The following is an 18,261-nucleotide window of genomic DNA, read 5'->3' as shown; positions in this document are numbered from 1 at the left end:
TGCGGCCTCCCGCTGTGTATAGCCATATACCAGCCATGTATAGTACAGTGGCGCCCAGTCGTGTATGGTACAGTGGCCACCAGACATGTATGGTAGTGCCCCCCCAGCCATTTATGGTACAGAGCCCCCCCCAGCCATGTATGGTACAGTGCCCCCCCCCCAGCCATGTATGGTACAGTGGCCCCCAGCCAGCCATGTATGGTACAGTGGCCCCCAGCCAGCCATGTATGGTACAGTGGCCCCCAGCCAGCCATGTATGGTACAGAGGCCCCCAGCCAGCCATGTATGGTACAGAGGCCCCCAGCCAGCCATGTATGGTACCGTGGCCCCCACAGTCATGTATGGTACCGTGGCCCCAGCCATGTATGGTGGCCCTTGGCCCCCAGCCCCGCACTGTCAGCTGACATCCAGGAGCGGATTAGGAGAAGCCTCAGCAGAACTTCTGGCTGAGCACTGACATCACTCCACCTGCAGCCCCCGAGTGTCCGCAGGGGGAGGCCTGATGGCGGCTGTGGCCATTGCCCTGTGCGCATGACGGCTGCCGGCCACAAGCCTCTCCTGCCCCGGTCAGGGCGTATCTCCCCCACTGGCCGGCCTGCACCAGTATCAGGAGCCATGACCAGCAGGGGGCGCCATCCCCGCCCATTACCGCCATCCCCGTCTCTGCGCTCTCTGGCCCCCGATACTGACACACAATAGCCCAAAATGGAGGCCAACAACGCGGACTCCCCACACTGTCCAGTCCATGTCCCCTTCCGCCTCGGGTTCTGTCACCGCCCTGCACAGGCCACGCCTCCACCCTCTTGGCCAATTACCTCTGAGTGTCCCCATGTTCCTGTCACACAGGGGAGCTCCTGATGAACAAATCTCATACACACGTGAAACACTGCCTGTAACTGGAGACCACCTGTGCTGACATATAGGTCTCTTTGCCTCACATTCATGGATTTTGCCTGAAGATCAAATTTTTACTTTTTGTATTAAAAATAAAAAACACAACACGTTATACTCCCCCACATGTGGGAACACAGTGGTACAATCCTCTCGGGCCGCCCTCAGTGACGTAACCTTGACGCGTTCCGGCCTCTCTTTCTCCTGGTCGTCGAGCAGCACAGGGGAATCTCTCGGAAGAGGCCTTCGTTGTTTGTTTCCCGTAACCACCCGCCCCGTCTCAGGCCCGTTTCCTGCCTGCCTTACATTCGGTGAGCTGTGCACTTGTTACAGGATAGGTCTGTGAGTGCGGACCGCCCGGTGTGTCGCTGGAAGACGATCGCGGCCCTGTGTGACAGCGGCCTTTGCCTCTCCATCCGGTGTTCATGTATTTTATTTCCTTGTTTGTCGTTTTCCTCTAAAAGCAGCGCGGGCGGGCGGCTCGTTCCCCGGCCTGGCCTCTGCCCCCGTGTCCTCTGATGTATCGGCTCCTCCCTGCACATGGCCGGGCTCGTCCTGGTGATAGCTCCGGAGCCTCCCGCTGTCCGTACATTGAGCTGCACACAGGCAGTGCTGAGGAATGGCTGCAACTCACTGAGCATCTCCTGTCTACTCCATTACCACTGATCTCTATGGAGTGGCTTCATAGGGACTGTCCCGGGTGCTGCCATATAACAGCATCAGATGCACTTTATTAAAGGGAATCAACCTGTCCCTAGAGTCATTGACCGGTTTGCTGTGCATAGGGAGAGGCCTGTCAATCACCTGGAATGGGGCGGGGGCAAGCCTGAGGGGGCGGAGCCTGACCTCATCTCTCTATGCCCTGGCCGGTTCTTCTATGTCTTCTCTGTAATACTGGGGAAGAATGTGCCTGCGTATAGTAATGCAGCTGTGGTTGGGGCAACATGAGCCCTTTAACTTCTTCCAATCAGAATGCCCCTGTCTCATTGATGCCTCAGATTGGGGGTATCAGGCCCTCGACCCCCATCGACCTTCAGATCAGAGCACTTTCCTCCCTGTTAGATTGCTCAGTCACCTGCCGCCCCCTACTGGGCTCCTGGAGAAAGCTGCGTGACACGCTCGGCTATTTCCATCAGTCCCATAGAGAATGAGCGGTGGTCTATCATGTGACTGGCTCTCCACTCTTGGGATAAGTGTGTTTCAGGCAATCTATGGGGGTCCTTGGCCCCCACCAAACAGTTATTACCAATCTATTGCTGGATAATGTCCTCCAACCGGATCACCCCATTAAATACCTTCCAGTGCCCGTCTGCCCTCCATCGTGCCCCAGCGGACACGCCCGTTGCTTCCTGTGATGCGTCTGATGTCTCCATGTTCCTGGCTGTGGATTCTGAAATGACGTCACAGACGTGACTACCTGGGCTGTGAGCGGACGGTGCTACTGAGCATGTGCAGAACAGACGTGCTCAGCTGTGACCTGCGCTGCAACGCCACTGCACTGAGACCTCATCCTCTGCTATGGGCATGCGCCATCACCAGCGCAAGGAAAGATGGGACTTGTAGTGTGAATGGAGAAGATGCCGGAGAGCAGACATAAGCGGTGGAGCTGTGGTCAGGGGGCCAGAAAAAAAGTGTGAAGGCCAAAGCTGGGAGTGTCTATGTGGGAAATAGGCAGCTACATTGTTAATAACCACTGAAGCTGTGCCGGATCTGTATGATTGTCTGATAGCGCTGTGTAACTGCAAGCATGTTATAGTCACTGTTCACATCACGTTCATGGCCTATAGTGTTATACGCTGTGAAGAACTCCAGGTGTGTACACTATAAGGAAGGCCTACATATACCATACAGTGTCATCTGACATCTATAGGGTCCCAGCCTGTGGGGTACAGAATCCCATGAAGTAGCACTTTGTTTTTCTGAATACAGTTGTATGGAATAATAGTCCTCACTGTCTCTTGTCAGGTCTTGTGTTATACTGACCAGAAGGAGGCTTAAAGAACACCATTTACAATTTAGAGAGTTAAAGGGAACCTGTCTCTCCCCCCTTCCCCTCCATGAAAATGTAGTGCAGCCTGCATGTTATAGCACAGGAGGAGCAGAGCAAATTGACTTAGTTTTGTGCGATGATTCAGTATAACCTGAGTTTTATTCATTCAAACCTCTGCTCTTTCTGAGCTTTTCGGTCCCATCAGTGACTGACAGCTTTCTCTGTATGTAAAAATATGCAAAGAAAGCTGTCGTCCACTTGACCACAAAGCCCAAAAGGAGCAGGCAGAAGTTTTAAATGAATGAAACTCAACACTGAATCTTTCCTCACAAAACTGTATAAGGCTATGTGCCCACGTTGCAGAAATGAAGCAGAAAATTTCTGCTTCATTTCTGTAAGTCCTCTCCCAGAAAAACGCATGCGGAATTCTGCGTGCATTTATCGTGCATTTTCCACTTGCGGAATTGACTTGCGTTTTTCAATGCATTGCACAAGGCAATTTCGCTTGCGGAAACGCAAAATTAATGGACATGCTGCGGATTTTTGAGCGCAGCATAAACGCTGCGGAAAAATCCACAGCATGGGCATAGAACTTGCGGAATCCCCTTGGGGACCATGGGGAGCGGATTACCTAGCGTTTCACAAGCGTTTACGCTGCGGAAATTCCGCAGCATATACACTTGAAAAACGCTATGTGGGCACACAGCCTAACAATCTGGTCTGCTCCCCCTTCTTCATAACATGGTGCCTGCAAATTGCACTGTATTTTTACGGTGACAGGTTCCCTTTAAGGATATCTGATGTGTAGGGAAATTATTCCACGTGACTAACAGAAATTCTTTCACCATGAATGACATAGCCTACAGATTATTTACATAAAACAAAACACAACAACCCCAGGAAATGTCAGGATAAGCAAATACATAGGCAGCGGTGTGCAGCTGAGTTGTAGGGTGCTGAAATCTAGGGAAAGTAGGGTTAGCAGCACAGGTTGACGGTGGAGTACCCGCATAGTTTTTGTAGCAGAAAACGCTTCAGGAAAATGCTGGCATGGATGCGACCAGAAAAATGGACCAGTCACTTCTTCTTGACTTTTGAAGTCTAAGGCTGTGTGCCCACTATGCGTTTTACAAGCGTTTTTGCCATGTGCACATGCTGTGGATTATCATTGTGGAAAAATCTGCAGCATGTCCATTAATTTTGCGGACACGCAGCGTAATTGCCGCCATTGACTTGCATTGAATCGCATAATATCCGTATGAGCACATGTGCACAAGCGAATATTATGCGATTCAATGTGCGAATGGTACCCGGGTCTGGAGAAGAGGAGACTCTCCTCCAGACCCAGGTACCATGGAACCTGTTAAAAAAAAAAAAAAAGAATTTAAAATAAAAAATAAAGATTATACTTGCCTTCTGATGGCCCCGGGTGTTTTCTCCACTACGTCTGGTCTGTTGTATGGGTCAGCGGTCGCGTGACCTGTCACATGACTAAATGACATCATGGCAGGTCCTTTCACACCACCGCGACCCATACAACAGACCGGACGTAGCGGAGAAAACACCGGGGGCCATCGGAAGGTAAGTATATTTTTTATCATTCTTATTCTTTTTTTTTTTTAACTATTACTTGGTCACACTATATAAATCCATGCCGGTTGCATGGATTTATATAGTGTGACCAAGTTGTCAAGCACTTTTCCAAGTGATGCGCTTGATGGGGGGTGTGGCCTGGACACTGAGGATGTAAGCCACAGAAGTCCTGAGCTCCATGATTGTTAACTCTAAAGTGACTTCTACAGCTACTGGAAGAAACTTTTTTTGTTCTGTTTCCACTCTGGACCTCTTCAGCACCTAATTGGGATCATTCTGACACCAGACCTATGGATATCGGACATTTAGATCTGAAGATATTCCCTCCTGGAGCTGGCGAGTAAGCTGAACCTCAGACAAGGGATCTCCCCTGTCATGTCTGCTGCGCAGGCCAGCGCGGGAAAAGGTCTCGGCAACTCTGCTTGAGCTCTGTGCAGCCTATGGTTCTTTGCCCTACCTTATAGGTCCCACGCCATAACTGGAACGTTATTACAATCATCCTGACACCCTATATTTGAGATCCGGTGCTTCACAGCAGAGAAATTCACCGATCTCTCTGGTGGTCCCTAGCTCCATTTGCCACTGGTGGGAAAACTGCGGTCCTCTGCTCCCCGTCATACCGCTGGGTGAATCCCTCATTAGGGGCCCTTCAACATCTGTCTGTGCACCCTGTTCAGCCGTGGTGGGGGTCACTGGACTGCTCCTGTGGCTATCTTCTGCGGACTGTGCAACACACTCACACCAACCACGGGGTTAAGCGTCCCCGCCGCCTTCTCCGGTGTCCTGCACCCCCCCCCATCTACCTGGAAAAGCGCTTGATAACCCACATGTGGAAATGCATGCAAAAACGCTTAACAAACGCTTCTACCTGGCAGGAAAAACGCATGTAAAATCCGCATGCGTTTTTCCTGCCAGGGAGAAGTGGAAAAAATATGCAGCATTTCTGCATCGTGGGCACTTACCCTTAAGCTGTTGAAAGACGTTACAGAAGATGAAAATGTGCACAGCAAGTCATTTTGACATTGCTGTGTGTATGTTCATTGTTTTTATTTTGTGTTAGCACTTTTTCAAATGGGATCCAGGTGGAAAGTGATGCGGTGTGCACATAGCCTTAATAGGTGTCAAAGAAACTGTAGTGTGACCATGGAATTCCTACAATCAAAATATGCTTAAAGAAGTTGTCCACTACCGTAGAATAGGGCATCAATGTCTGATCTGCTGGGGTCCAGCACCCCCCACCAATCAGCTGTTATCAGTGTCGGCGGCTGCCGGCCAGAAGTACTTACTTGAGGAGCTGTCCGTCTAGTTGGTAGTGGCCGCCATGGGGTACTACACATCCGCCTCTAATTCAATCCATTAAGAGGCGGATGTGTAGTACCCGCGCCGGCCACTACAACTAGACGGCCAGCTTGTCAAGTAAGTGCTTCCGGCCGACACCGATAACAGCTGATTGGCGGGGGTACCAGACCCCAGCTGATTAGACATTGATGCCCTATCCTATGGATAGGGCATCAGTGTATAAGTAGTGGACAACCTCTTTAATCATGGAGATTGGCACCCTATCAATGATGTGATGACACCCCTGCTCATCATATTCTCACCCTAGAAGACCCTTAAACAGGTGTTCTGAAATGACCATTTATTTTAATCCTAATTGCCAAATCGCTTTTCTAATATACTTTATTTAAAAATTCCATTAACTGCTTTTTTTTTTTTTTTTACCTACGGTACTTCCTGTGTGATGACGATTTATTTGAGAGCCCCCAGTGCATATTAGGATACTCAAATGAGATATCATCAGGGGACAGAGGTTGCAGTCACAGCCACATCATTGCCCCCATTCTGAATCGAGGCATCATCACTGACTTTCATTTCAGGGGCTGGACTAGTCCTTGCTCTACTGATCATGTGACTTGTTTTCTATTTCGATGGATACTCTATAGAATCTTGTCTCTGCAATATTCTTTTTAATGCACAGTGACAGTGCTCTCACTTACCGACTCGGATGAGAAGTGACAAGCTATCAAGAGAATGCACTGTCAGTGCGCATTGTAAGGAGGAAACACAACCCAGCAAGCAGAGACCAGTGCCGCCTGCTGTAAGTGAAGTTAAAACAAGACAGACTGATTGCTCATTGAGGGATCAGGTTACAGCTGTTTATTCAAGCTTATAGACAAGGGAGGAAGGTAAGGGTGAGGATGCTAAATTCATAGCTGTATGCCTGCTGCTTCTGAGAGTGGACAAGATGAGAGAGCAGGAATCTCATGTGATTGCAGTGTAGCAGCTCGTCTCCACCCACTAGCTCAGGAACAACTCAGTCTGCAGAAGGGAAAAGTGATGGCATACAATGGCCAAAAATGGTGTTATTCCTCTTGTACACACGACTGACTATTCTGAAAAGTTACCTAAAACCACAGCTATGCTTTAAACCTAGAGGCTGAAAACCCTTTCAGACCGAATTCTCACTAAACTTTCATTTTCTTGACCTGTTGATTTCTGCTTTTATAGGGCATCTTTTTTATGAATAATCAAAAGCAACAAAAGCCAACGCTATCTGGCCAGCGTTTTAAGACCCGAAAAAGAGGTAATGTAATTTCTCTTGATTTGTTGACCCACAGAAATAGCGCATTTCAAGCATCACATCGCTGTAGTCTTGTCTTTTCTGGCACTTACATCTTTTACCTTAGCTCTGCTGTGCAGTGTGATATAGGTAATGATAGTTAAAGGGATTCCCCACCACGATGACCTTTTCTTACTTATGTGGGTGCCAGAACTACATGAGGTCCTGGTGTCTCCAGTATGAGCGGATATTGACCACACATTAATATGGGAGCTGTAAAATGCTGACATCAAAGCTCTGGAATGAGGAAGGGAGCAAAAAATGTAAGCGGGGGTGGGGGTTCAGTGATCTTTGTTGCACCTTGCAGTTTCCTACACTGGCAACAATGCGTCTGAGCTTTTCAGATGATGGTCAATAGAAATGTCCATTCTCTCAATGGCAGAGATCATAGAATCATAGAATGGTAGAGTTGGAACGGACCTCCTGGGTCATCTGGTCCAACCCCCTGCTCAAAGCAGGATTCACTAGATCATCTCAGACAGATGTCTGTCCAGCCTCTGTTTATGATTGGCAGCCTCTTCTGTTCAGAAACGGGTGGGATATGTATTGTAAAAAGTGCTAACAATCCATGGCCTGTGCTGTAAATTGGCCTTTACCACCGTTATGGCGGATGATGATTTCTGTGTTTCCAATGCCTTTGTATTTTTCACTGTAGATGAAAAGGAGAGGTTTGACCCAACTCAGTTCCAAGATTGCATCATTCAAGGCTTAAACGAAACTGGCAACGATTTGGAAGCAGTAGCAAAATTTCTTGATGCTTCAGGAGCGAAGCTTGACTACCGTCGCTATGCAGAAACACTCTTTGACATCCTGGTGGCCGGCGGGATGCTGGGTATGTGGTCCTGTAGTCACCGGCGGGATGCTGGGCAAGGGGTCCTGTAGTCACCGGCGGGATGCTGGGCAAGGGGTCCTGTAGTCACCGGCGGGATGCTGGGCAAGGGGTCCTGTTGTCACCGGCGGGATGCTGGGCAAGGGGTCCTATAGCCACCGGCGGGATGCTGGGCAAGGGGTCCTATAGCCACCGGCGGGATGCTGGGCAAGGGGTCCTATAGCCACCGGCGGGATGCTGGGCAAGGGGTCCTATAGCCACTGGCGGGATGCTGGGCAAGGGGTCCTATAGCCACCGGCGGGATGCTGGGCAAGGGGTCCTATAGTCACTGGCGGCATCTATCCTGATCTCCAGTGTATAATGTGCCTGCACTTTGCAGTGCATGTGTGGATTATGTGCCAAGAAAGCTCTGTGTCGAGCTTCTATAGTCCACCATTACTGGACAGGTCATAATGGGGTCCTCTTTGGCCTCTGCAGGGCTGGTATTGATTGGTGTACTTTTCCCCTGTCACATCCCCGCATGGAGTACACTAGTCTACTTGGAGACATCCAGTAATAGATACCACGTGTCGTCCATCTCTAACATGGAAGGCGATAGGTTCTCCGCCATACATGCGATGTGTAAAAGTAACCTTGCTGATGACTGCAGTGGTCAGGATGGAGACAGCCATAGTCTGGGTCAAGAAGCATATCCCAAATAACTGAACATTGTATATTTCTCTTCAGCACCAGGTGGTACTTTGGCCGATGACGTGATCCGTACCAGTGTCTGTGTGTTTTCTGCACAGGAAGATCTAGAGACCATGCAAGCATTTGCTCAGGTCTGTAGTGTAGATGCTTTTCTTTTGTTTTTTCCTTTGTTGGAAGCACGGTTCTAAAATTTTCCATGTCCTATATGTAGGTTTTTAACAAGCTCATCAGGCGTTATAAATACCTGGAAAAAGGTTTTGAAGACGAGGTCAAGAAGGTGTGTAACATTTCATTATTTAACACAAAGTAGCCAATTCTTAAAAGAAAACCATTAGCACTAGCCATTCAATTAATACTGTTAACAGCGCTAGAAAAGAAAGATTACGGGTATGTGGCCACAGGGTGGGGGATGCAATAGATTTCTATATGGAAATCTGCTATTTCACAGTACCAGCATATTGTATGAGATCATATGAAGCTTCACAGCACACGCTGCAAAGAATCTGTAGTGTTCATTGACCGGCTCTGTAGATGTTACTTTAGGTTTAGCTCTTTGCATTGCAATCACAGAATTCCGCAATAAATACATTTTTGCTGTGAAAGGTCTGCAGAGGAAATGCCCTAGGAATAAAGTATACATTAGTTGCTAGGGCTAGCATAGCCGTATTTGTATGGAGACTACATTGACATTCATTGTTGGTCTGTAGCATTGCCGTATCTGACCATGGTGCGTGAAAATCTTGTTTTGTAGTTGTTGCTGTTTCTGAAAGGTTTTTCTGAGTCTGAGAGGAATAAGCTGGCCATGCTCACTGGTATACTTCTGGCCAACGGGAATCTTTCTGCATCAATTCTCAACAGTCTCTACAACGAGAATTTGGTTAAAGAAGGTAAGAATCCTCAGTAATTTCCATAGCTCTGTCTCACCTGTACGGAATCAGTCCTTGCAGTGTATACTCGGCTCTGCCCTATGCTAAACCACTTCTGTTGATAAAATAGTCTTACTCATCCATATCTTGTTCATAACTGTATATTTCTGCAAATTCCCTTTTTTCCCTGCAGGCGTTTCAGCTGCATTTGCAGTAAAGTTATTTAAATCATGGATCAATGAAAAAGATATCAACGCAGTAGCTGCTAGTCTTCGTAAAGTTAACATGGATAACAGACTTATGGTAGCTATACAATCCTTATTTATTTGGTAATTGAAATTAATGAGCTTTGTATACATCCTAAATTTGATTTGTTCATATCTGTTCAAAGGAAGTAAATATATATATATATATATATATATATATATATATATATATATATATATATATATATATATATATATATATATATATATATATATTATATGCTATTCATTGACGTGACATATTTTTATTTTTTATATGCATATTACTGCCCTCTTCATCTTGCCTGTTTGCCCTTCACACTCTGCTTTCCTTTGTATGGTGTACCACTTAGCTGCAGATCAGCCTCCTGTTTTCTTCTCTTCAGTTTCCATCTAAAATTTTAGATCTCACTTTTTTCTTTCTTTCCTTTTGTGCCTTGATCTCAATCCTATGTTGCATCAGTACCATCTCTTGCTGGGTTGAAGTATATAGTCAGAGCCTGACCTGTGATCTTGTACATCATACATGTGTAGAAGTAGTTTGTCTTCTCCTGTGAAGTGTATGGTACAGTCCATGCAGTTTCATCCTACTGGAACTTTTTGTGGCAACTTTCCAACTTGAACGGATATAAAGGAATGTCATTTTAGCTCATGTTGACCCCAATTGAAGAGCAGAAAGTTGCTGAATGATTTATGAACTTTGTGCCTGTCCTGTCCAGGCTGCCAGTTTATTGGGTGAATAGGAAATTTCTACTCTTACCAGCAATCTTCTTTTCAGGAACTTTTCCCTGCAAACAAGCAGAGCGTGGAGCACTTCACAAAATACTTCACTGATGCAGGATTGAAAGAGCTTTCTGAATATGTCAGGAATCAACAAACCATTGGTGCTCGAAAGGAGCTCCATAAAGAACTCCAAGAGATGATGTCAAGAGGAGAGCCTCTTAAAGAGGTAACCTACGCTTCTCTCTTGTTCCTGCTGTTTGGCTACACTTCAGTCCCAATGTAATGTAACATCTTTTTTTACTTTTCAGATTAGTATGTACGTAAAAGAAGAAATGAAGAAAAATAACATCTCGGAGCAAACAGTAATTGGTATCCTGTGGTCAAGTGTTATGAGCTGTGTGGAGTGGAATAAAAAGGAGGAGCTGGTTACAGAGCAAGCCATCAAACACTTGAAGGTAGCACTCGCCTACATAGACTTGCTTTAATTCTCACGTTTGTCAGGTTCTTCTGCGCCTGTCTTGTAGTAAAGTGCTGGATTACTGTGGGGAATGTGGACACAGATTGGGGGAAACTATGGGGACTCCATTCAGTTGGCAAAACTTTAGAAGCAGGTGAGATTGTGAAAATCTATAGTCCTCAACCAGTTGCTCTGCTTATTGGAAACTCTTATAACAGGCCTGATGTCAAAGTATTTAATGTAGAATCTAATCACTACTGTGTTATATCCTTGTGACTGTCAGATCTCGGTATTTCTGCCATATTCTAGTATAACATCCTTTCATATCCTTTGTCCCGTGCCTTAACACAAAAAACCCACCTGTAAAATGATGGAAGGTGTAAGTTTGCTCATGGGTAAGAAGGGTGATTACATAAAGAAAAGTCACTGTTACTCTGGTAGGTTGTGCCGGACAGATGACAGAGGCTGCAAGGGACACCGCATGGTCAGAAGGTTATGAACTCCCTTCTCTTAGGCCATGTTCACACTGTGTGGTTTTTTTTTTTTTGTTTGCTTATTGCCTATATAAAGTAATGTGTAAAAACGCTTAGTTTTTATTCACCAAAAACTCTACTAACTTTATTAAACATCTACTGTAGTCAAATTACACAAGTAATCGGCACCAAAAACACGGCAAAAATAGCTGTGAGAATGATGTTTTGAATGCTATTCAAATCAATAGGAGGTGGATGGGCGGTACCAATACCCGGCCAATACAAGTAGACGGCCAGCTCCACCAGTACTTCTGGCCGGCAGCCGCCACCGATAACAACTGATCGTTTGTTTTTTTTCCACATTCGTTTTTGTGAAAAACCCAGGAAGAATTGGCATGCTGCAGATATGAAGCTGCTTCAATTCCGCAAGGAACAAAAAAAAGCATGTACATGAGTTTTCAGAAATCTCATTCACCATGCTGGTACTGTAAACCGCTACAAAAAAGCAATGTGTGAACAAACCTTTAAATTGTTCCAACGTGTTTTGGGGGTATTTTTGTTCTTGTAAAGAGCATTGTGTTACAGCTCACATTTGCTGCAGATGACCTCCCACTAATATCTGGGTTGTAGATGGGGCACTTTGACTCATTAGTTTATCCACATATCTGGAAAAATGATGTTTGTTTACAGAAAAACAAAGACCATGTAACAGGAAAGTGGATATTACGACGTGTGTAGTAACATTTAATTTCTCTCCTCTTCAGCAATACAGCCCTCTTCTCGCTGCCTTTACTACACAAGGTCAGTCTGAACTGACTTTGCTGCTAAAAATTCAGGAGTATTGTTATGACAACATTCACTTCATGAAATCCTTCCAGAAAATTGTGGTGCTTTTTTACAAAGGTAAGTGTTTAAGTCGTATGTATGTCTGCAAGGGGGCTGTCCAACAAGTTAAGCTCACAGACAGCAAGCCTGCTGACATAACATTACTCACCCACTTTATCCCTATCATGTCAGTGCCATTTCCACAATTTTTGCTGATATTCTGTTTACATTGGCTGTCGCCAATCACTGGGCTACGTGACTGCTGCAGTCAATCACTGGCCTTTGCTGCCCCATGCTGTACACCACTGAGACAAGTGATTGGATTTTTAACAGTATTCCTGTATTTTGGCTGTGTTTTTTTTGGATTAGTCAACCCTGGTTGAAGCTTACTAAACGGTGGACTAGTACTGCAAGCATGCAAACATCACACACAGAGCTGTCTGATAGGTTACAATGTGAATGCTTGAGAATGTGCCCCCATAATCCTAGCCTAAGTCAGCGCATTTGGAACTGGCTGCTGCTGTGTTTGCTACATGTCTTGAAGTCTGGATCTTATATTGTAGTCAATCCAGTGTCATATTCCAAAGATATCCATGGGTTTTCTTATATGTAAATGAGCTGATAATATCTATGGGCCAGACACTGATTTGAATGAGAATCTGACTTCAGAGATTATTTTACTTGAAGAGGGACGTTACCAGTGTGAGACATGTAACTAACAGAACCAAATAACTGGACTTTTTCTCATAACAAACACTTTAGAAGCTGCAGCTCTCTGAGCTCTGCTGTATTGTAAACAATATTACACCGTCTGCCTGTGAGCTGGAAGCTGAAGCTGAGAGGAACCTGCAGATGTGTCGGGTATAATCACACACAGCTCTGCAGTGAGATCAGAGACCACTCTCTGCTCTCCTGATCTCAGAGCTGTGTGTGATTATACCTGACATCTGCAGGTTCCTCTCTGCATCCATCTCACATTCCACATCACACTGGTAACTCCCCTTCTATTAAAAATTAATCTCTGGAGGCAGATTAGTGTCATCCGAGCCTGGGACAGCTCATTTACATATAATAAAACGTGGATTTCTCTGGAATAGGACATCGGATCAGAGATGTCCAGATATAATTTTATTCAGCTTCCTATGGCCTACCATATTTTTCAGACTATAAGACGCACCTAGGTTTTAGAGGAGGAAAATAAAAAAAATTGAAGCAAAAAATGTGATCATGATGCCCTGTTATGGAGGGGGTCTGCTGCTAACACTGTTATAGGGGTAATCTACCCCAATTCTGTACTAATATCCCCCATCATGGTATATATGCTCTGCCCCCATCCCTATCCTGGTATGCATGGCCCCCTCATGCCGCACACCTAAAATAAAGGACTCTACTCGCCTTCCCTTTGCTCCAGCTGCTTTCTGTTCTGATGCCAGCAGCTGACATCAGCGTGTAAGCAGCAGATGATATCCCTGCCATGCACCCTCACACGTTGAGGTCAGCTGCCGGAATATTCACTGCTTCTGAGACTATGGACATGAGGAGAAGTGAATATTCATTTTCCTTAATAGCGGACACACGGTTAGCCGCAACCGCCGTTCTTGCAGCTTTTGAGCAATCATGTGTGTCCAGTATTAAGGAGAATGAATATTCACTGCTCGGGATGAGTGAATATTCATTTTCTTTAACAGCAGGCACAGCGTTGGCTGCAGCAGGTGGCTCCTGCTTCCTGTGACCTGCTCCCCATCTCCCCTTCCCCTCCATCCACAGCTGGACTAGAAGACGCACTCCCCACTTTCCTCCAAAATTTTGGAGGAAAAAAGTGCATCTTCTAGTCCAAAAAATACGGTACATGCTCATAGACAGCTTAGGAGGGTTGATCCTACTGACGGATTCCCTTTTTAAATGTAATTTCACAAAGATTGACTAGAGCAATAGTACTCGTTCTGATTGGGCATTTCCGAGCTGCAGTCAGATGTGATCAGTAAGGTATCACCTATACTCTGGATAGGTGATGATTTGACAAGTTTGAAAATTGAAGACAAAAACAAAATAAGCAAAACCCTGCAGTATATAAATACTTGGCAATAATGCATGAAAATAATATAGGGTGCTTAGTTAACAAAATTTTGATTAAAAAAATGTAAAAGCCATCCCACCACTTCAAAGTGACCCTATTCGGGATGGTCCTAACCTCTAGTATTAAAACCTTACCTTAAGTCAAGTGACATAATGTGAATAAGGGCTGTGAAGGACCTGGCTAATGGACACCCAGCCATGGGGAGCTATGAGTGTAATGTCCAGCTCAAGGAAACGGGAGGCCACACCCTTATTTGCATAGAGCGCAAAAAAAAAAAAAAAAAAGTGGCCAGTGTGAACATGCGGCTACACATTGCATGCACACCAACTTATATTCCAGTTCATCTTTTAAGGTTTTTGTTTAATTTTTTTTGCGCTGTGTGCAAATAAGGCTGTGGCGTCCCTTTTCTTTTAGCTGGACATTATTCATATAGTTCCCCATGGCTGGGTGTCAATTAGCCAGGTCTCAGTCATTCTCGGCCCTTAATCACATCAAGTCACTGGACTTCTTAATACTAGAGGTTAGGACTGTCCAGAATAGGGTCACCGTAACGTGATGGGATGGCTTTTCCATTTTTTTTTTTTAGCAAAATTATGTTCACTAAGCACCCTACATTATTTTCATGCATTGCTATTTATTTACTGCACGGTGTTGCTTATTTTGTTTCTGTATTAGGTTTTGTCTGTTTAGTAGCCTGTGTGAACATGCGCCTACATGCTGCATGCACACCAACCTATATTCCAGTTCATCGCTTTAGGCTTTTGTTTTCGTTTCGTTTGGAAATTGGGAACTTCTGTAAAGGAGCTGTCTTCTGTGTGTCTTTTACGATGCAAGAGTTAATTTTTCCATTTAATTTATTTTTCAGCTGAAGTTCTAAGTGAAGAGCCCATTTTGAAGTGGTACAAAGATGCACATGTTGCAAAAGGAAAGAGTGTCTTTCTGGAACAGATGAAAAAATTTGTTGAATGGCTCAAGAATGCCGAAGAAGGTACATTTACATTTTAATATTTGATGCAAACCTCATAATTCTATGTTTTTACTACAAATCTGAAACCTTGACTTTTCAAAAATGTGGCCTGTTAAAAGCCCAAGGGGCGTATAGTGTAACTACCCTTAATGAAAACTTGACTATTTTGTAGAAATTTTGATTGGTAGGGTAAAGGGTTTTGTCTCTGCACCTAGACCCCACCAATCATTAAAAAGGTTGTCCAGGACTAAGGTTTTTTTTATTACTATTCCGCTAAGAACTTGGTCAGGTAGTTGTTGATTCCCTGTATGTTCTCTCCTGCAGAGATCTCTTCCGGCTCAGTGGCTTTCCTTCTTTTGACCTCATGTCAACAGAGCAGCTCTTCTTCTTTAGCTCTGCTCTGTCAATAGGATTTCAATGCCGAGGTCATGTTTATTAACAGCCATGCAAAGGGTAGACCGCTTTCAATCAGCATAACATCAGCATAGACACCCTGACAGCAGAGTGAAAGAGAAGGAGCCACTCTGTCAATGTGACATCACCAGGAGAATCGCAAGCAGGATTATTCTGTGACCTCTCTGCTGGAACAGATCATCACAGGGCAGAACAGACAGGGAGTTGGCAACTACCTGCCCGTAAATTCTTGGCTCAATAGGGGAAAAAAACTAGGTCCCAGATTACTCTTTAAGGCTATGTTCACACATTGTGTTTTTTCAGCAGCAAAACCTGATCTCTTGCCAGGAACGTTTGGTCAGAATTTTGCTTGTTTTTTTTACTTGTTTTTTGGTGTGTTTTCAGGATCCCAAAGTTGAGCTTTGCTTCCACCACAGAAGCATCATACAAGTCACCAATGCAAGACATATGTGAAACCATATTAACCAGAATTTTAAATGTAACTGGGGGGGGGGGGGGGGATTGTTCAGGAATAGTTTACCTAAGACACTGGAAGTGCATTGAGCTTGTAGGACACTTTTTTTATTTTCACACTATGGTCGACCTTGGAGTTGCTCAGGGATTGTTCAATCTCACACCTAGCTCAGCCAATGTTTACGCTGTACACCTCACTAATTTAATTAAACTGCACTAATCCAAACTGCCATCTCAGGTGACCAAGACAAGATGGTGAAATCACAACTAAATGAGTTTCACATACTGCTGTACTTGTTTTTTTTCACTAAAAATGCATCAAAACCTGAAAGCTGTTTACACTAGGTGTTTTTTCAGCACCCATTACTTCCAATGCGTGAAAAAATGCTGAAAGAAGTGACATGCTCTATTCTGCAAAAAAAAAAAAAAAAAACATGCAAAGCACAAAATACTGATCAAATAAAAACCAAGGTGTGTGCCTGTGATTTCTGAAATTGTAAACTTTGCTGGTACTGTGAAACGCATAAAAAAACGCAATGTGTGAACATAACCTTAAGGAAACAATTATTTTAGTTGAATGATTCTCTTTATAAAAACTGAAGACTGACCCTTCCCATCAGTTGAACACTGATCGTTTAAAAAAAAAAAAAAGCTGACCAAAGGCTGAAGAAACGTGGATCATTTTTTGCGTAGAAAAAAATAACTGTCTGAATGAGGCCTAAATCAATAGATCCATGGGACACAACTGTACCTGTTAAGCAAAATTTTGGGACTCTACCCCTTTCTCAAGCGATTGAGAAAAGTGATGGTCCCTGAAATATAGAGCAACAGATGCAGACAGTTTGTCCCTAGTGCAGAATTTCTGCTAATCCCTCTACTTCCCTGGCTATAATGGAGCCTGGTATGCCTCATGGAAAAGGACTAACCTCCCGTTGGTAAGAATGGTGGTGGATTTTTCTGTTATGTACTGAAGGTTTTGGCCATGATTTTATTTTATAAATGTATCTTTAAAAATAGGCATAGGAAGTTATACATAAAAGGTCATTATATGGAAAGTGACTTCACATGCATAGACTGCATAAGGGGAGAAGGTGAATGTGGCACCCATTCAAATAAGTGGCTAGCCAAAGTGAGAGGTGCCATTGATAGGATGGCACGGGTCCCCACCCGCACCGTAGTTTGACAGGAGTATGAGTAGGTTGTCTTGAGGACTTTTCCTGCTACTACGATTTTTGCTTGTGTGCAGCCATTTTTATGTTTGACTCCTCAACGCTGCAGCGATCATCTGTGGTGGAGAGTGATGCAGTTGTGGCACAAGCTTCATCTATAGGGAAATTCAGTACTTAAACTAATTTATGAAATTACTAAATGAAGGGCATAATGTATGAGTGGTAAGAGTACAATCAACAGACTTCAAGCCTGTGCACTGTAATAAGGTTATACTTCCACCTTTTTAAGACTTTTTAAATTCTGATATTCAATGTTCCTAATTTTTGGAGCTGAATGAAACTTAATCTTTATTGGTTTTTATTTGTTTCCCCTTCTTGCAGAATCAGAGTCAGAAACTGAAGAGGGCGACTGAGTTGTCAGACCGCAAACACAGGAGCTGTAGATAAAATTTCTCATGTCCAATTATGTGTCTTTCTGGTTATTACATCCTACCTCCTGTATCAAGCATGATATAAGGGCTTTCATCACTCATATTTTTTTTTCCTCCCCTTATGGTCAGCGTTTTTAGTTTTCATAACCATGTTTTAAATAGCATTGCTATGTCTAGATCCATGTTTCAAATTTTTGTTACCCTCTACCTCCTGTATTTTCTACTGTAATGTAATTTAAGGCCTTTCAAAATTTAACAATTCGTTTTATCCCCTGGTTTTCTATTAAAAATTAAAAGTTTAAACTTTGCTCTGATTTGGTATATTTGTTATGGAAACTATTTGCAGATTAAATGCCATATTCGACGACTAGCAGCTTTGCGTGATTTTTTTATTTGCTTTACACAGGCTCATGTTGCTGGAAGTTAGAGGTTGTCCACTACTCAGACAACCCCTTCTCAATTCCTGTGTTTCCCCCTTGTAAGATAATAACTAGTGATGAGCGAGTATGTTCTGTTAACCCTTTCGGCGAGTATGCTCGGGCCGAGCT

At 44.4% G+C, this 18,261-nt stretch overlaps 1 protein-coding gene across 2 annotated transcripts; it reads left to right on the top strand.

Moving 5' to 3' along the window:
• The first annotated feature begins 1,048 nt into the window (after positions 1-1,048).
• BZW1 (basic leucine zipper and W2 domains 1) lies at positions 1,049-18,020 on the top strand. Of its 2 annotated transcripts, XM_073646505.1 has the most exons (12): positions 1,049-1,202; positions 6,983-7,058; positions 7,750-7,926; positions 8,650-8,744; positions 8,825-8,890; positions 9,365-9,500; positions 9,673-9,782; positions 10,503-10,673; positions 10,756-10,902; positions 12,142-12,280; positions 15,145-15,267; positions 17,664-18,020. In XM_073646505.1, exons 2-12 carry the CDS (start codon positions 6,995-6,997, stop codon positions 17,693-17,695), a joined length of 1,260 nt encoding a protein of 419 aa, XP_073502606.1. In that variant the 5' UTR covers positions 1,049-1,202; positions 6,983-6,994; the 3' UTR covers positions 17,696-18,020. The 2 variants fall into 2 exon arrangements, with proteins under 2 accessions (XP_073502606.1, XP_073502607.1); XM_073646506.1 differs by lacking the exons at positions 1,049-1,202; positions 6,983-7,058; positions 7,750-7,926 and adding an exon at positions 8,208-8,232.
• The last annotated feature ends 241 nt before the right edge of the window (positions 18,021-18,261 follow it).

Source organism: Phyllobates terribilis, unplaced genomic scaffold (assembly GCF_046119375.1).
Source record: "Phyllobates terribilis strain yellow unplaced genomic scaffold, ASM4611937v1 Scaffold_9__5_contigs__length_417890890, whole genome shotgun sequence".
Lineage (NCBI taxonomy): Eukaryota > Metazoa > Chordata > Amphibia > Anura > Dendrobatidae > Phyllobates > Phyllobates terribilis.
This window is presented reverse-complemented; position numbering and strand designations above follow the sequence as displayed.

What these genes read in the sequence shown, in the direction of transcription:
- BZW1 (XM_073646505.1), top strand. Translation starts at nt 6,995, where the DNA reads ATGAATAATCAAAAGCAACAAAAGCCAACGCTATCTGGCCAGCGTTTT. An exon ending in TTTTAAGACCCGAAAAAGAG is followed by an intron (nt 7,059 to 7,749) that starts GTAATGTAATTT and finishes TTTTCACTGTAG; the next exon opens with ATGAAAAGGAGAGGTTTGAC. An exon ending in GAGGAGAGCCTCTTAAAGAG is followed by an intron (nt 10,674 to 10,755) that starts GTAACCTACGCT and finishes TTTACTTTTCAG; the next exon opens with ATTAGTATGTACGTAAAAGA.